Genomic DNA, 13,638 nt, shown 5'->3' on the forward strand with positions numbered 1-13,638 from the left:
AAAATTTTATTTCCAGGGAGGGGGCTGGGGCTCAGCCCAGCTGATGTTTTGGGGAGGGAAAGGCCTGGGCTGTAAACCCCTGGAGCCCCCCAGCAGCAGGGCAGCAGGGGGGCTGCGGGGGCTTGGCAGCACTCACAGCCAGGGTTTAATGTCTATTAATAAAGCTAATCAGCTAAGCCCTGGCCACCTCTAGCGCTCCATCCCTCACTCATGCTGCCTCTCCCGTGAGGGCTCCCCCAGCACACTTAGGGTATTCCCAGACTGGTGACGCCCCCACAGGTCCTAGGGGAATGTTTTTCCCCTGCACTAAGTGGCCCTGGGGTGCCCAGGGCACAGGTTCCAGCAGTGGGTGAGGAGAAGGTGGCCACAGGACAGATGGGGGACTCAGGGAGGGCAGCCAGCAGTGGGCAGTACAGCCCTCCTGGTGCCCTCCACATCCACCCCAGACCCTGGGCTGGTGGCTGCATCTGGACCCACAGCACTGCAGTGTCCAACACGACAACCATGGGCAGCCATCGTGGCCCCAGTGCTGGTGGGGAGCTCCTCTCCTCCTCCCCCTGCATCCTGTGACTGAGGTGATGGCCACTGAAATGGACACAGAAGATGCATTAACCATTTTATTTTAAAAAAACCCATATGTTTTCCACAGGACAGTACATGAAGGAGCAGGGCAGTGCTGCTGGACAGTGTCGCCTGCCCCTGCCTTGCCCCAGCACTGCCCAGCAAGGGCAGCACCTGGGGTGACAAGGGGCAGGTGCTGCTACAAATGGACACAGTTGTCAAAGGGGCTAAGACCAGACCCTGTCAGCTGGACCACATCACTGGAAGCCTTCTTGTAGCCTTCTCTTTTGGGATTCGTTCTTCTGGTAGCAAAGGAACTGTTTGGTGAGAGTCCTTCTCTGCCCACAGCAGAGATAGCAAAGCTTCACCTGCAACATCCCGACAGCACTGCCCTGGCTGCAGATGATCTTAGCCAGCCTTACCTCCATCCACCTCCAGCATCATCCCCTCTCCAAGACCACCAGCACCAGTAGCACCAGACTTCTCCCTCCCACTCAAGTACAGCAACACCACAAGGGAAGGGAAGGGAAGGAGGGATCAATCCAGAAAGGGCAGCAGAGATCTGCTTCTGGCTAAAGCACACCAGACACCCAGGTGAGATGGGTCCCATTGTCCCAGAGGTATGGGAGGGGAAAAGAGAGTTCGCTCCATGAGTGGCAGCACTAGGTTGCTGCCCAGCTGGAGGTCACAGCGTGTCACTTCTCCTCCTCCTTCTGTGCTGAAATTCTTCACCGTCCCCAGCCCTGCTTCATCGGATGATGGGCGCCGAGCGGTCATTGGTGACTGTGGGGCGCAGCTTGACTGTGGCAAAGGGGTTGGTACCTCTGGAAAGGGAAACAGGCAACCATCAGAAAGCCTGCAAACGCCACACGGGGATCCCTGTGACCAAGCAAAGGCTACTTAGTCCTGTTGCACAGTCACCTCCATGCCAAGGAGGAGAGTGTGGTAAAGCTCATTCCTGAGTATGTTTTCTCCATCCTTTACACACCCTGCTGCACATTCCCATGTGGTTCCATTTGGGCTCTCCCAAGGGCTTCTCACCCTCCCTCTTCCACAGGATGAAGGGACACTAGCACATGGCTGTCCCTCATGATAGCACTCTACACTTGTAGAGCATACACCGACCCTCCAAGCAAGGAGCTGGGCAGCAGAAAAAGGCCACAGCACCACACCAGAAACATGGGGACACCAACCCAGCTGCAGGGGGAAGAAAAGCAGGCATTGATGGCATGTCTCATCTCCACAGACCTGACTCATCGAAACTCAAAACCACAACTTTTATCCCTCAGCCCTTTCCAAGCAGGCAGAGATGCACAGTCATGTAGCTCCACACTCAGGCTGCGAGCTGCTATTGTGGCCCTTCCAGAATGGATGGGAAGGAGCATGCAGGTCTGGACATGTGTTCAGGGTGCTCAGCTCCTACCTCATTTTATCAGTCAGGATAGGACCTTGCTGGTCAGCAGAGGCCAGAATGGACCACCTCTGCCTCCTGTCCTGGGAGGTAGGCTGCACATTGCTTTTGCCCAGACACTTCCCTGTTCCTCCCACATTTGGTAATCCACAAGATTAAATAATAACAGCATTGTAATAATACTCCCCACTGTCAGATGGCTCCAGAGTGGAGTTCCTTGTCTTACCGTGGGAAGAGCTCAGGGGGCTGGTCAAATACTCCTGATTTCTGCAGTGAAAAGAAAAGCAGCAGTGAGAAATTTGGAGTGGGGAATGGAGAGAGAAAAGTTGGGCAGGAGACACTGCACACACGGAGGAAGATTTCACAAAACGCTTAGGAGAGTTAGGAGCCCAAGTCCTCTTAACAGGGCTCTGACTCCTTATTCAAGCTTTGCAAAAGTCCACAAATTCCCCACTATAGATAATACCCTGAATTTTGTTGTGGGGGGTTGTCCCTAAACTGGGGGTTCCTTACTCCCCTAGGACATCTTCCTTTGTTTTGGGGAAGAAAGGAGATGACTCAGATCCCCAAAGTGTCATATCTGAAGAGCACAGCAAACAGTGAGAGTCTGAGCTACATTTCACCCTCCAGCGCAGCCAGAGATGCCCCCTCATGTTGCCCACACACCCTGGCAAAAAGTCTGTCATCCGTGCCCTCACATGCTTCCTGCATCCATGGGGAATTCCAGAGGTGTACCTACCTACCCTACACCACATATTACTTAAAAGTGGACAAACCCGACGGACAAAGTTAGACCTAGGTCCTGTGGCCCTTATTCTTGGCCAGTAGATAGTGAAGGATCAGTGACAACTGACCTGCTAAAGTACTCTGGTGACAGACAAGACAGCCACACGTGGCTATTTGTGATCCAGTTGGGAAGTCACACCCATTTTCTTGTGGCTCAACTGGGGCATGTCCTGGGCATACATTTAAAGCAAGGCTGAGTCTTTCCAAATCAGTCTTTTCCTCCTTTCTAATGAGGTTCCACACTTTGTCATGCTATTCCAAATGCTGCACACAACTCATGACTCAATCCCAGGTCTATCCCTACACCCTAGCCCTGGGACCAGATGAAAACCAGTGACCCAGAGGGACAGAGAGGCTGCAGAGGCTGTTCCCCGGAATTGTGCAGCCTGAGGCTACCTGAAACCACAGAGCAGGACATAAAAGGAAAAAAAGAGTAATTAAATATTGCAGTTTCCAGTTCTTTGAGCCATCCAATTGCTTGCAGCCTTGCACTGGCCTGGAACCAGTAACCACGGACAAGGTTTTCCAGCCCTCTGTGAGACTGAGCAAGTAATGCCCCACGGGCAGCACCGTTCTTCTTTCTCCCAGGTCCTCACCTTTAACTTTGTTCTCCCCAGTCAATTCCCCACTGCTGGAAGCAATGATAAGTGGAGGACTTCCTTCTCCCATCCATAACCCATGGGTTGGACACAACTTGTTCTAAAGCTCTCAAAAATAGCTCGGCCTTTGCTCTCAGTTTTTCCCTACCCCAGCTGTGACTTTAAGCCAACCCTCATCTGAATTTCAAAGAGGAACCCTATGAAACTCCTCTCCATTCTCTGAAGGGAGAAGAAGGATGGCATCTCTGTTAGCTGGTCACCCACTCCCAGACCAGTCTGGTCACTCCACAGTCCTACTATTAGCAGAAAGAGGTGCTGCCCTGGAGCCACCAGAAATCAGGCTGGGAGGTCATGGAGGAAAGGACTGAACTGAAGGGTCCCTGGTGAGCAAAAAGAGAGAGAGGTGAGAAGGGCAGGGGCAGAAAAGCATTCCCTTGGGGGAGCAAAGCCAGGCACTGAGGATCTGCACACAACAAGCAGACTGGCAGGGGTCAACAGAACAAGGTGGCATGTGAACAGACTGGGTGAGAAAGACTGGTGCTAACAAGACCTCTTAACTCAGGAAGGCAGCAGGTCCCTTCACCAACACCAGAAACGTGATTGTCTCTACTGGCTAAAGCAGAAAAGGTGTGCCTTGGAGCATGAAAGTCAGACGTGGCCCACTTCACACACAGCCACCAGTCTCTGCTCAAGCACTCACCTTGGAGCCAGAATTGAGTGGGGCAACCACCCCACTCTGGTGACTGCTGGCACCCACTGAGAGGGGAGGTGGGTTCGGCACGCTGGGCTGGGCAGCAGCAGGCCAGTAATTGCTAGAGGACTGAGTGCTGGGACGGTCCAGGATGTCATCCATACTGTGGCTGCTTCGCAGTGGGAAGGACCTGAGCAAGAGGAGAAGACAGTGAGGTGGGAGTCAAAGAGCAAGGAACAGGGAGCAGCACAGGTGCTAGCCACAATGTGGGATATCTCTGGAGGAAATACACGTGTCTTGGACCGGCCCAGTCCCAAGCACCTTTGAGATGACATTGCACATGTTACAGGAGCTGCCTAGAGAAGCCTGAGAGATCCCAGGGCACAACGAGGCCCTTGGCGGGTTCTCCAGCACGGGAGCCCTGCAGCTCTCCATGGACACACTCTAAACAATTACCCCACTGGCATTAGTGGTGTACCAGGAGGTCCTGCCCAGCCAATTGCCCTCCTGTTACCTGGTGTCTGGCTCCTCCATCTCCCTCGCATTCTCCAAAGGCTTGACATAAGCTTCAGGGAACCAGCCACACCTAGAGCACAGGAACAGAGACAAATGAGGCCCAGGCCACTGTGGTTTGTGGTTCTTCAGATCCAGTGGCCCAGCACTTCTGATCTACGCCCATCCCACACATCAACCAAGCCACATTTGCCACTACCATGTGTGACAGGGTTCCTGCACTTCTTTCACCCATGGGTGGGGCACAGGGGTTATCGTGGTGCAGACTTTGAGCTTGGACTCGCTTATCTCAGGGGCTGTGCAAAACCTGTGCTCCTGGGAGTAGTGTTGGTGCAATCCAGCAAGAGACACTCCAACCAACTGCAATCACAAGGAAGCTGGGGAAAACTCTTCCAGGGATTTTGCAGCAGCTCCACTCCAGAAACAGCCGCCCAAAGACAGGCACTGCTCTTGTTCATCTCACATCTGTGAGCGTTCCTGCAGAGCACATCCTATGTGGAACGAGGCAGGCTTTACACACAGATGTTGGCTGGCAGTGCCACAGGGAGTAATTCAGTAAGTGCTGGGTGCAGCAGTTTCCATGGCCTGCCTGTGCTGGAGGCTGTGGAAGCAGTTGCAGCATGAGCTAAGAAGTGCCAGGCCTCTCAGGTAACTCCAGCAGTTCATGGCCCTGAGCTGGATCCCATGACAGGAGTAACTCAGCCATGCAAGCCAGGAGGGGGTCACTGCATCCCTGGCTCTTCCACCCAAAGCCCCTGGAGGTTTCTCAGGCAGCCCACCCAGGCCAGCGCTGCCACACTGCATCTTCTTGGCACGGAGAGCCCTCATCACTGAGGACACAGCGTTGTCCCCCACTGAGATGGTGGGTGGGACACAGTGCCCAGGCCACACCAGGAGGTGAGCAGGGTGATAATTTTGGGCTTAACCCTCCCAGCTCCAAACTCGACAAGCCTGCATCTGGCCAATTTGCAGCACCAGAATCACGTACGTGGACGAGCCCTCCAGTTTGCCGTAGAGCCAGCCATTCTGCGCCTCTGGCATCAGCACCGCGATGATATCCCCGGGCTCAAACCGCAGCAGGGTCCGGTTGGCACCCGTCGTGTGGGGCACGATGGCCTGAACTCTCGTTGTGCCACTCCTCTTCCTGCCCTCGCTGGCGCTGCTGGCCTCGCCAAAGGAACCCGAACGGGACGTACGGCCCGTAGGGAGCAAACCTGGGGGGAGGCATCCCAGGGGTCTGGCTGGAGCCTGGCGTCCTCCTGCAAGACCCATGCTGCCTCAAAGGGAGCAGTGCTTCCCCAGTCAAGTAATTACTCTAGTGGAGGAGCAGATGGCCTTTCAGGGAGAGAGCAAGGCATAGCATGGGAAAAGCAGAGTAAGCATCCTGCAGGAGACAACCAACTCAAGCCAAACCCATTTATTTTGTGCTGCGTCCTCTTTGGCCAAATGCCTAGAGCATAGGCACTGCATGCCCTGGCTGATGCCCTGCCTGACAATCCTCTTCCCAACCTACTAGAACTACTGATTATTTGGGTAATTTCTCTCTCTCCCTGTCCTTTTTTTACTTCTTTTAAAGACTTTAAGCTGAAATTTCTCAGGAAGGAGAAGCAGGTGTGTCACGAGGTAAGTGGCTGTGTTTCACAGGGCAAGCTAACATTTAATCCAGTAGTATGAGGGAAGGTGCTTTACTAAAATGGGAACTCTAGCAAGAACCAGTGCTTGAAAATTGCTCATTTGTAGGTTCCTCACCTCACACAGCCTGGCCTTGCCCTGGACGGACTCTGCCCTGAAGGCTGAGCTCACTTTCTACTTCAGCCTTGCCCTCTACAGCTCCCATAGGCACTGTCCTCTCACCATGCCCAGGAATGTGGCTGAGGTCTGGTGGTCTGATAGAGAGGTGGGCCCTTCCCAAACCCAACCCTCTTCCCAGAGAGCTCCAGCCCCTGTGTCTCCCCACAGCACTGCTCCCAGATACAGGTCATACTTGCTGCTGATGGTGTCCTCCTCAGTGGCCGCCTGGGAGACTCTGGCTGAGGAGACATTCTCATTTCTGGAGGGTCCGGAGAGAAGATGCTGGATCTACTCCCAGTCATAGAAGAAGCAAAGTCCCCAAGGGGTCTCTGGGGCTGTTGGAAGGAAAGGGGGCTGAACACACATCCACAAAGGCTGTGTTAGGCAGGAGATGCTCTGAGAGATATGCAGTCCCTCTTAGAAAGCCAAACTCAGCACATTCCTCCATCGCAGCCCACACACAGGCTGCTCTTCCTCTTGGCCAGGAAAGGCCACTGGAGCTGGACAAGGCAGCAAGCACCACAGTTGGCCAAGGACTGACCTTGCCCTGCAGCCTCACCACCACAGAACTATTGAATTCTTTGGGTTGGAAGGGACTTTCAAGGCCATCTAGTCCAACCGGCTGCAATGAGCAGGGACATCTCCAACTAGATCAGATTGCTCACTGCTCAGTTCAACCTGACCATGAGCGTTTCCAGGAACAGAGCATCCACCACCTCTCTGGGCAACCTGTTCCAATATTTCACCAAACAAGCTGTCTGTGGGCTCCTCACCATCTCGAGGTGGGTGGGTGTGAGCCGTCCAGATGGATACCCCTGGCTGTGGGAGGCTGAGAGCAGACTGGGTGAGTGGCTGTTTGAGGGGTTGCGGCTGGCTTCCAGCTGCTCCTTCCACCGTGGTGCCTTGGTCTGGATCATGCTGCGAGCCTGGGGAGAAGGAGAGAAGAGGGGGTGATGGACAGGGCAGACAAGCTACAGAGGAAGCCTAGGGCTTACATGGGCATTAGAGACCAGGTCCTCCCACAATTAGGCTTGTGGGAATGGCCAAACAGCTCCCTGTAGGCAGGAATTTCCAGGATGGCACCCTGCAACAGAGATCCCATGGTCCCAAAGACCCTGCTATAAACACCTACAGCACCCTTTCCTCCTCCATCACTCACACACCCAACTAACCCCATGTCAGCACCATCCTCAGCCCCAGACATCTTGTCCCAGCCTAGTACAGCCAGCCTGAACTTCACAGCAAGAAACAAAATAGCTTCCTGCCCAGTCCACATGCAGATGCATCCTTCACCTAAGGGATTGCTCAGCCCTGGCTCCCTCCTGCCTGCATGCTCCCCCTCCGGCCCTGCTGCCTGCTCCCCCAGTTCTGCTCCCCAGCATGTCAGGGCTGTACCCTGCTGTAAAACTGGAGAAGAGTGTTGTAGAGCGTCTGGTGCTTTTCAGCCAGGAAGCGGTAGCGGCGTTTCTCCTCCAGCTCAGCCTCCCTCTGGCTCTCAGAGACGAACGCCTGCATCTCTGAGCGCAGTCGGATCACATTCTCCTGTGTCACAGGGAAAAAGGGAGGAAGGGACCAGTGAAAATCCAGCAGAGTGGGCTCAGGGCAAGGGTTGGAAGGGGTCATCATGTCTATCAGCTTCCCAGTCCACTTGCAGTGCTGAGCAGCAGAGAGGAGCTAGAGCAGCGTGCCAGGGATTAAATTCTTGCTTATTGAGGCTTCCTAAATGAGGAAAGGGCTTGGCAGGAGTGAGTACCACAGGTCAGTAGCATCCTGTAGAACAGGAGTTTCCTACTTTCCTGCCTTTTGAACATTGGGGCAACCCCTTAGCTGAGGTTGCTGAGAAATCAGCCCTGGCTTCCAAGATATTATCCAGTTCTTATTACTAACTCCCCTTCCTGCAATCACTGCTTACCTTCATCTCCCGGGCATTTTTGTCACGAGCCCTCTCCATTCTCCACAGCTCTGCCATGCACTTATCCAGGTTGGTGGCTCTTCGCTGATACTCCAGCTCATACTGCTTCTGGCTCTCCTGCCAGGGAGAAAACAGGCTCAGTAAGGAACCAGAGACCCGGCCACACCGTGAGGCAGCAAGGGTCCTGCTCTGATTGATGGTTGTGAAACATAGATTTAGAAGAAACAAAGATTTTAGTTATAGGCTAGCTATGTTGAGATTAGTTGGAATAGGAAAGAACTTGGGCCCAGTAAGAGTTAATTAAAATAGTTAGTTAGGAGAGCTGGGCCTGAAATGGGTTTTAAGATGTTAGTAACTGATTGCCAAATAACTGATGATCTGTCATTTGTGTGTTTGCTTAGCTGTGCTTAGAATGAGAAGTAGAAATATTGATAAGTTGGTGTAGGGAACAAGACAATTACCAATTTCTTCCCTTTGTGGGAACCCATCCAAAAGTCATGCAAGAAGAAACTTACAGGTCACTAAAGTAATTAGGATTGTTAAAGCTCAGAGAAGCAAAAAGGTCAAAATGAGGAAGATGAGTTACTTCATCCTTTTTGGGACCACTGACCCAATTCAAGACCACTGACTCAATTCAGGACACACACTACGCATGCTTAATGACATTTAAGCTCATTTCCATACGCAGTGGAGAATGGGAGGTGTTAACGTTATGAATATACATTTGTATTTTGGATATTCATAATTTTTGTAAATAAAAAGCTTTGTGTTTGCTTGGATCGGGGCCCTGCCTCTTAGGGAGCTATCCCATGCAGTGCCTGGTGCCACATAAAACATACACTTTCTAACTCTAAACTGTTAGAGAGTTTTTGTCCATCTCAGTTGGATATCGATATTGGATCGATATTCATATTTTGGTAAATCAGTTGGATATCTGAGTCCACCTGCAATCAGGCTTCACCTGGACCTCTTATAAAATGTCTTTCTTTATCTTTCTTTTCAATTTAAATGGCCCCAGAGTGCTGATGAACCTTCAGATCTCAGGAGCAAGGACTGGCACCCAACTGCCCCAGCACTGGGAGCAAGTCCCCAGGCCTCTACCTCTCCCTGTGACACTACCCACCAGCATGGCCAGCTGGGCCATGGCAGCACAGGACCCACAGACAAGCAAAGCCTGGGGTTTGGAGAAGCTGGGAACTCTGCTTTTGGGATGCTGAGTCTCTCAGCTCTGCTCAAGCATTTGGCAAGTCCTACTGCACAAAGAACAGCCACCTCTTTAGCTCTCCATAATCAGCTGAACAAGGGGGTTTGTTCCATGATGGAGAAGATAAGACCCCCTATCTCGTGCTGAGAAGAATGAAGGAAACACCTCAAGCATTCAAGCAAAAACCCTTAGGTGAAGGGGAGAGGGGAACAAGAACTGAGGAGGAGAAGGGAGTGAATCACTTACACTGATGAACTGCACATCCATTTTGCTGTTCTTCTCCATGTGCTGCAGCAGGTCTACGTGGAAGGTCTGAGCCTGAAAGAGGCGAAGGAGCCATCACCCTTATCCCTTCACCCAACATCCCTTCACCATACGGGGATGTTGCATGCACTGTGATAAGGGGTGGCTCATAAAACATGCTGAGCACATGACTCACTCACAGCCAGGCTCTGGGCATGCCAGCCCTGTAACCCTCCTCTGCCACGTGCAGCAGGGAAAGCAGGGAGGCAGGCACCTGCCTGCAGGTGTGTGTGAGGGCAGCTGATGGGGTGAACACGGTAAATGGTGATAAGCTGTATTTAAGTAAATCACTTTATTCTCCACCTCCACCAGCCCTTGGGAAAACCACTCACCACAACTTCCAAATCAGAGCTCAGTAGTCTCTGCGTGTCAGACATCTGCATCAGAATTTCACCTTCAGGGGAAAAAGACAGAAGGTGAAAAAGTCCTGTGGTCATGTCCTCGTGTGCCCAAGGAGGCAGACCAGCAGCGTGCAGCTCAGGCTGACGATACATGGCTGTGGAAGAGATATCAGAAAGCACTGCTCTCTGCACCGCGCTCAGCTACAGCCCCAGGTGTCAGCAGGCAGCCTCGCCTCTGCCACGAGCTCTGGGTGCTGGGTTTCTGTTCTGCCACAGCCCCTGCAGGCCCCATTTCTAATCCCAGTGGCTCCCCAGCTGCCGTGCACAGTTCTGGCTGTCCCATGGGAAGGTAGCTCCAGCACCCACTCCGATGCTGGGCATGGTCCCGCTTCACCAGTGTCGGTGTTATGGAAGCAGGAAAGGAAGAGACTGATGACGGAGCAGAGGAGCTAGCTGGGAGGTGCAGATGACAAAAAGAGTCTGCAGAAGGGGCGCATCTGCTGGCAGCTTTTTGCTAAAAAGTTTAGCAGCGGAGCAGTTCCCTGAACATATTTTCAGCAATCGCCACCAGGCTGCAGAGTTATTTACGCTGTTGAGTGTGACTCCCTCAGCCCCAAGCTACCATTCCAGCTGTTGCAGGCTCAGGAGGACAAGACCCCATCAGTTGTCAGTGCATGATCCCTGGCTTTTCCCTCACATCTCCAAGAAGGAAAAAAATGCTTCCTCCATGATGAAAATTTCATTTATTGGGGCAGGATGCCTCAACAGGGACTGGTTTCTGTGAGAGATCCATCCCAGGAGCTGAGCTCACTGACTGAACTCAGAGAGATACAGCGAAGAGTGCTGGGGCTGTGAGAAATATTCAAGGACACACAATAAATTTGACTGTCACCACCTGGACAGGGCCCTGGTACAGAGAGACACCACTTAAAGGAGCTGTCTTTCTTGCCCCAGTACCTGGAGATGGACCAGCTAAAAACCATAAAGGTCAAAAAAACATAACTGTGGCTCACCACAGGACAGATGACGTGCAGGAGAGCCTTACCCAGCATGTGTGAGGTGGAACTCTGCAGTGCTTGCTCCCCAATCTTCTCAATTGCCTTAAAATACACTTCAGCAGCTTTTGATAATGCTGTGGGGAGAGGAAAGGGGTGGTAAGGGTCTGGCTGCCTTCCCACCATCACCACCACCAGCAATCAGCACAACAGAACAGCCACCCCCTGGTACCTCGCCTATGGGCACCCCATCTCTCCCCATCAGCAGTGGTTCCTGGAGCTGAGGAGCGCTTAAGAGCAGCTCAGGACATGTCAGAGGTGGCAGACCCTGTCCCAGGTGGTGGCACAGGGGATGCCCAGGCTGGATGCAGCACTATGGTCTGGAGCCCTGGCTGTGTGGGACCCCACTCACCATGGAAGGCACGCAGGTAGTTGTTCCCCAGGTACACCAGGTTCTCCAGCGCAGGGTTGAACTGCTCCAGGATACTCTGTGGCCAGGCAGAAGCTCGTTAATGCCATTCTTCCTCATGCCCAGAGACCTCAGCAGGTCAAGGCTCCCCTGCTGTGGTTTGGCTGGGTGAAAGCCCCCTCTGGCGCACTGGAACCGAGGCGATGTACAGCCATGCACAGCCAGCTCCCTGCATCGGGGCTGGCTAGCAACTCCAGCTGCCCTTAGCCTTCCCAAGGCAGCCAGGAGAGGAGCCAGAGGGCCAGAGGGCAAGGTAGCTCACTGCAGAGACAAGGGGTCGCCTGAATGAAGACGGCTTTCTCCCAAGGGCCCACACCCACTGCAGGCAGGGGAGTAACTGCAAGGGGATCTGAGCAGCCTTTTGCCTCACCCCACAGCCAGCCAGAGGGCCACTGCTTATTATCCAGGCATGAACACAACCCTTTCCCAGCCAGGATGTGGTGCACTGCCAGACTCAGCACTTAGTAACAGAAGGGATGGACAACCAGCTTCTCCACTTTTATTTGCATTTTATCAAAGGTGCCCATTGGCTACAGAGAAGACCAGAGACTGGAATAAGCAATTCCCCACTTCTGTCAGCCCTCCCTGCCTTGTTTCAGCACTGCTGTGTGTAGGGAAGCGTTTCTTTCAAGGGAGGGGCAAAATGGACGATCGAACTTCTTCCTACCAGCAACCAAGGTGTGTCACCCTTCATGCTCCATGTCCAAGCCACCCTGGCTGCCCAGTTCCTTCCTGAAGCCTTTAGGACACACACCACCCTCTCCCCCTGCCAGCTATCTGCTCCCAGACATAATCCAGAGCCCACAGGAGCTGCTGCAGCTTAGCCTGGGAATGGATTCAGCCCTCAGCTGTCCACCCAAGAGAGCCTTTGGTAGAAAACACTGATCTCCCACCCACATGTCTCCCATATGCAGACAGAAGCAGCCTTTGATGCCAACACTCACCTTATAGATGGAGATGGTGGATCTGTAGGACAGATCCATTTCTGGAGCCTATTCACTCTCCCTCAGAGAAGCAAGGAGCAAAGTAGAGTACAAGGTGCTATAGGACTAGAGGACTCTGCTTCTGCACAGGCAGCTGGATGGAAAGAGCCTGTCACCAGCAAGGAAGGACAGCAGGAAGACACAGACGTGGTACAAAGGGAGCACTGATGGAGTTTAATAATTCACCAACCGAGAGGCTGGAACTTGATCTCTGAAGTAACCAGACTCTGGGGGGAGAGAGGAATCCTGCAACAGCCAGCAAGGACATGTGACCGGCTCTTTGCATTATTGATTGCCAGCTTGGTACCCAGCTCTGCCCGTCCTGACACCTGTGGTGCCGGCCACCTGCCCGAGTCACCACCTTATGGCTCGCTGCCTCCGGCACTGCCGCCGCTCCGGCGTGGCTTGCTCGGCCTCACTGTGCTGAGCAACTGAGGCGTCTTCAGGTCTCTCTCACACAGGCACCTCGAAAGTCAGGAGATCCCTATCAGCTTGTGATTGCAGGCAGCAAAGAGCAGCGGGCAGCAGGGAGCACAAGGAAAGCTCTAAACAAAATTCAACTCTGCCCTGCCCATTATTCCCCCACCCCAGGCTTCAGCCCTCGGGCTCTTAGCCTCCCTCCCACTCCCATTGTCACTGAAACTCTCTAACAGCAGGAACAGGCTTCTGTCTGAACCCTTTCCCAGGTTTCACCTCTGGTGAGCTGGGACCAGAGCGCTGTCATTGTGATTTCTTCTGGGCATGGGCCTGGGAAGAGAAGGAGCAAGCAAAACCCAGCGTTCTATTTTTTAGGCCTGGCCAGCTCCAAGAGGATCCTCATATTGCAGCTGGTCCAAAGCCTCTCTACTCTGGTTGCAACTGCTGTGGGGCAACCAGCCCCTCACACCACACACGTGCTGCCAGGGCTGGCTGCAGGGACAGCTCATTCACTTCTTCAGCCCATACAAAGGGTGTAAATCCTGTGTCTCAAGGAGCCCTTTTTCTGATTTTCTACCTGTAAGAGATTCAGAGTCAGCAAGCCTAGAACCCCTCTGGGAACTTGTAGGATGGAGAGAGACAAGACAACCATGGACTGCACA

General features: G+C 53.2%; 1 protein-coding gene across 2 annotated transcripts; it reads right to left on the minus strand.

Moving 5' to 3' along the window:
- Positions 1-607: 607 nt before the first annotated feature.
- On the minus strand, positions 608-13,557 carry BAIAP2L2 (BAR/IMD domain containing adaptor protein 2 like 2). Of its 2 annotated transcripts, none has more exons than XM_042050758.1 (14): positions 12,521-13,557; positions 11,520-11,595; positions 11,158-11,244; positions 10,104-10,165; positions 9,715-9,786; positions 8,265-8,381; positions 7,748-7,894; positions 7,126-7,278; positions 6,546-6,687; positions 5,550-5,775; positions 4,563-4,634; positions 4,058-4,238; positions 2,199-2,239; positions 608-1,385 (listed from the first exon to the last, which is right to left on the minus strand). In XM_042050758.1, exons 1-14 carry the CDS (start codon positions 12,557-12,559, stop codon positions 1,310-1,312), a joined length of 1,491 nt encoding a protein of 496 aa, XP_041906692.1. In that variant the 5' UTR covers positions 12,560-13,557; the 3' UTR covers positions 608-1,309. The 2 variants fall into 2 exon arrangements, 1 of the variants encoding a protein (XP_041906692.1); XR_006020063.1 differs by having other exon boundaries at positions 1,303-1,385; positions 2,199-3,970.
- Positions 13,558-13,638: the final 81 nt, after the last annotated feature.

This window comes from Corvus kubaryi, unplaced genomic scaffold, assembly GCF_017639235.1.
Source record: "Corvus kubaryi isolate FWS band 111438036 unplaced genomic scaffold, C.kubaryi_AGA036_p1.0 74, whole genome shotgun sequence".
Lineage (NCBI taxonomy): Eukaryota > Metazoa > Chordata > Aves > Passeriformes > Corvidae > Corvus > Corvus kubaryi.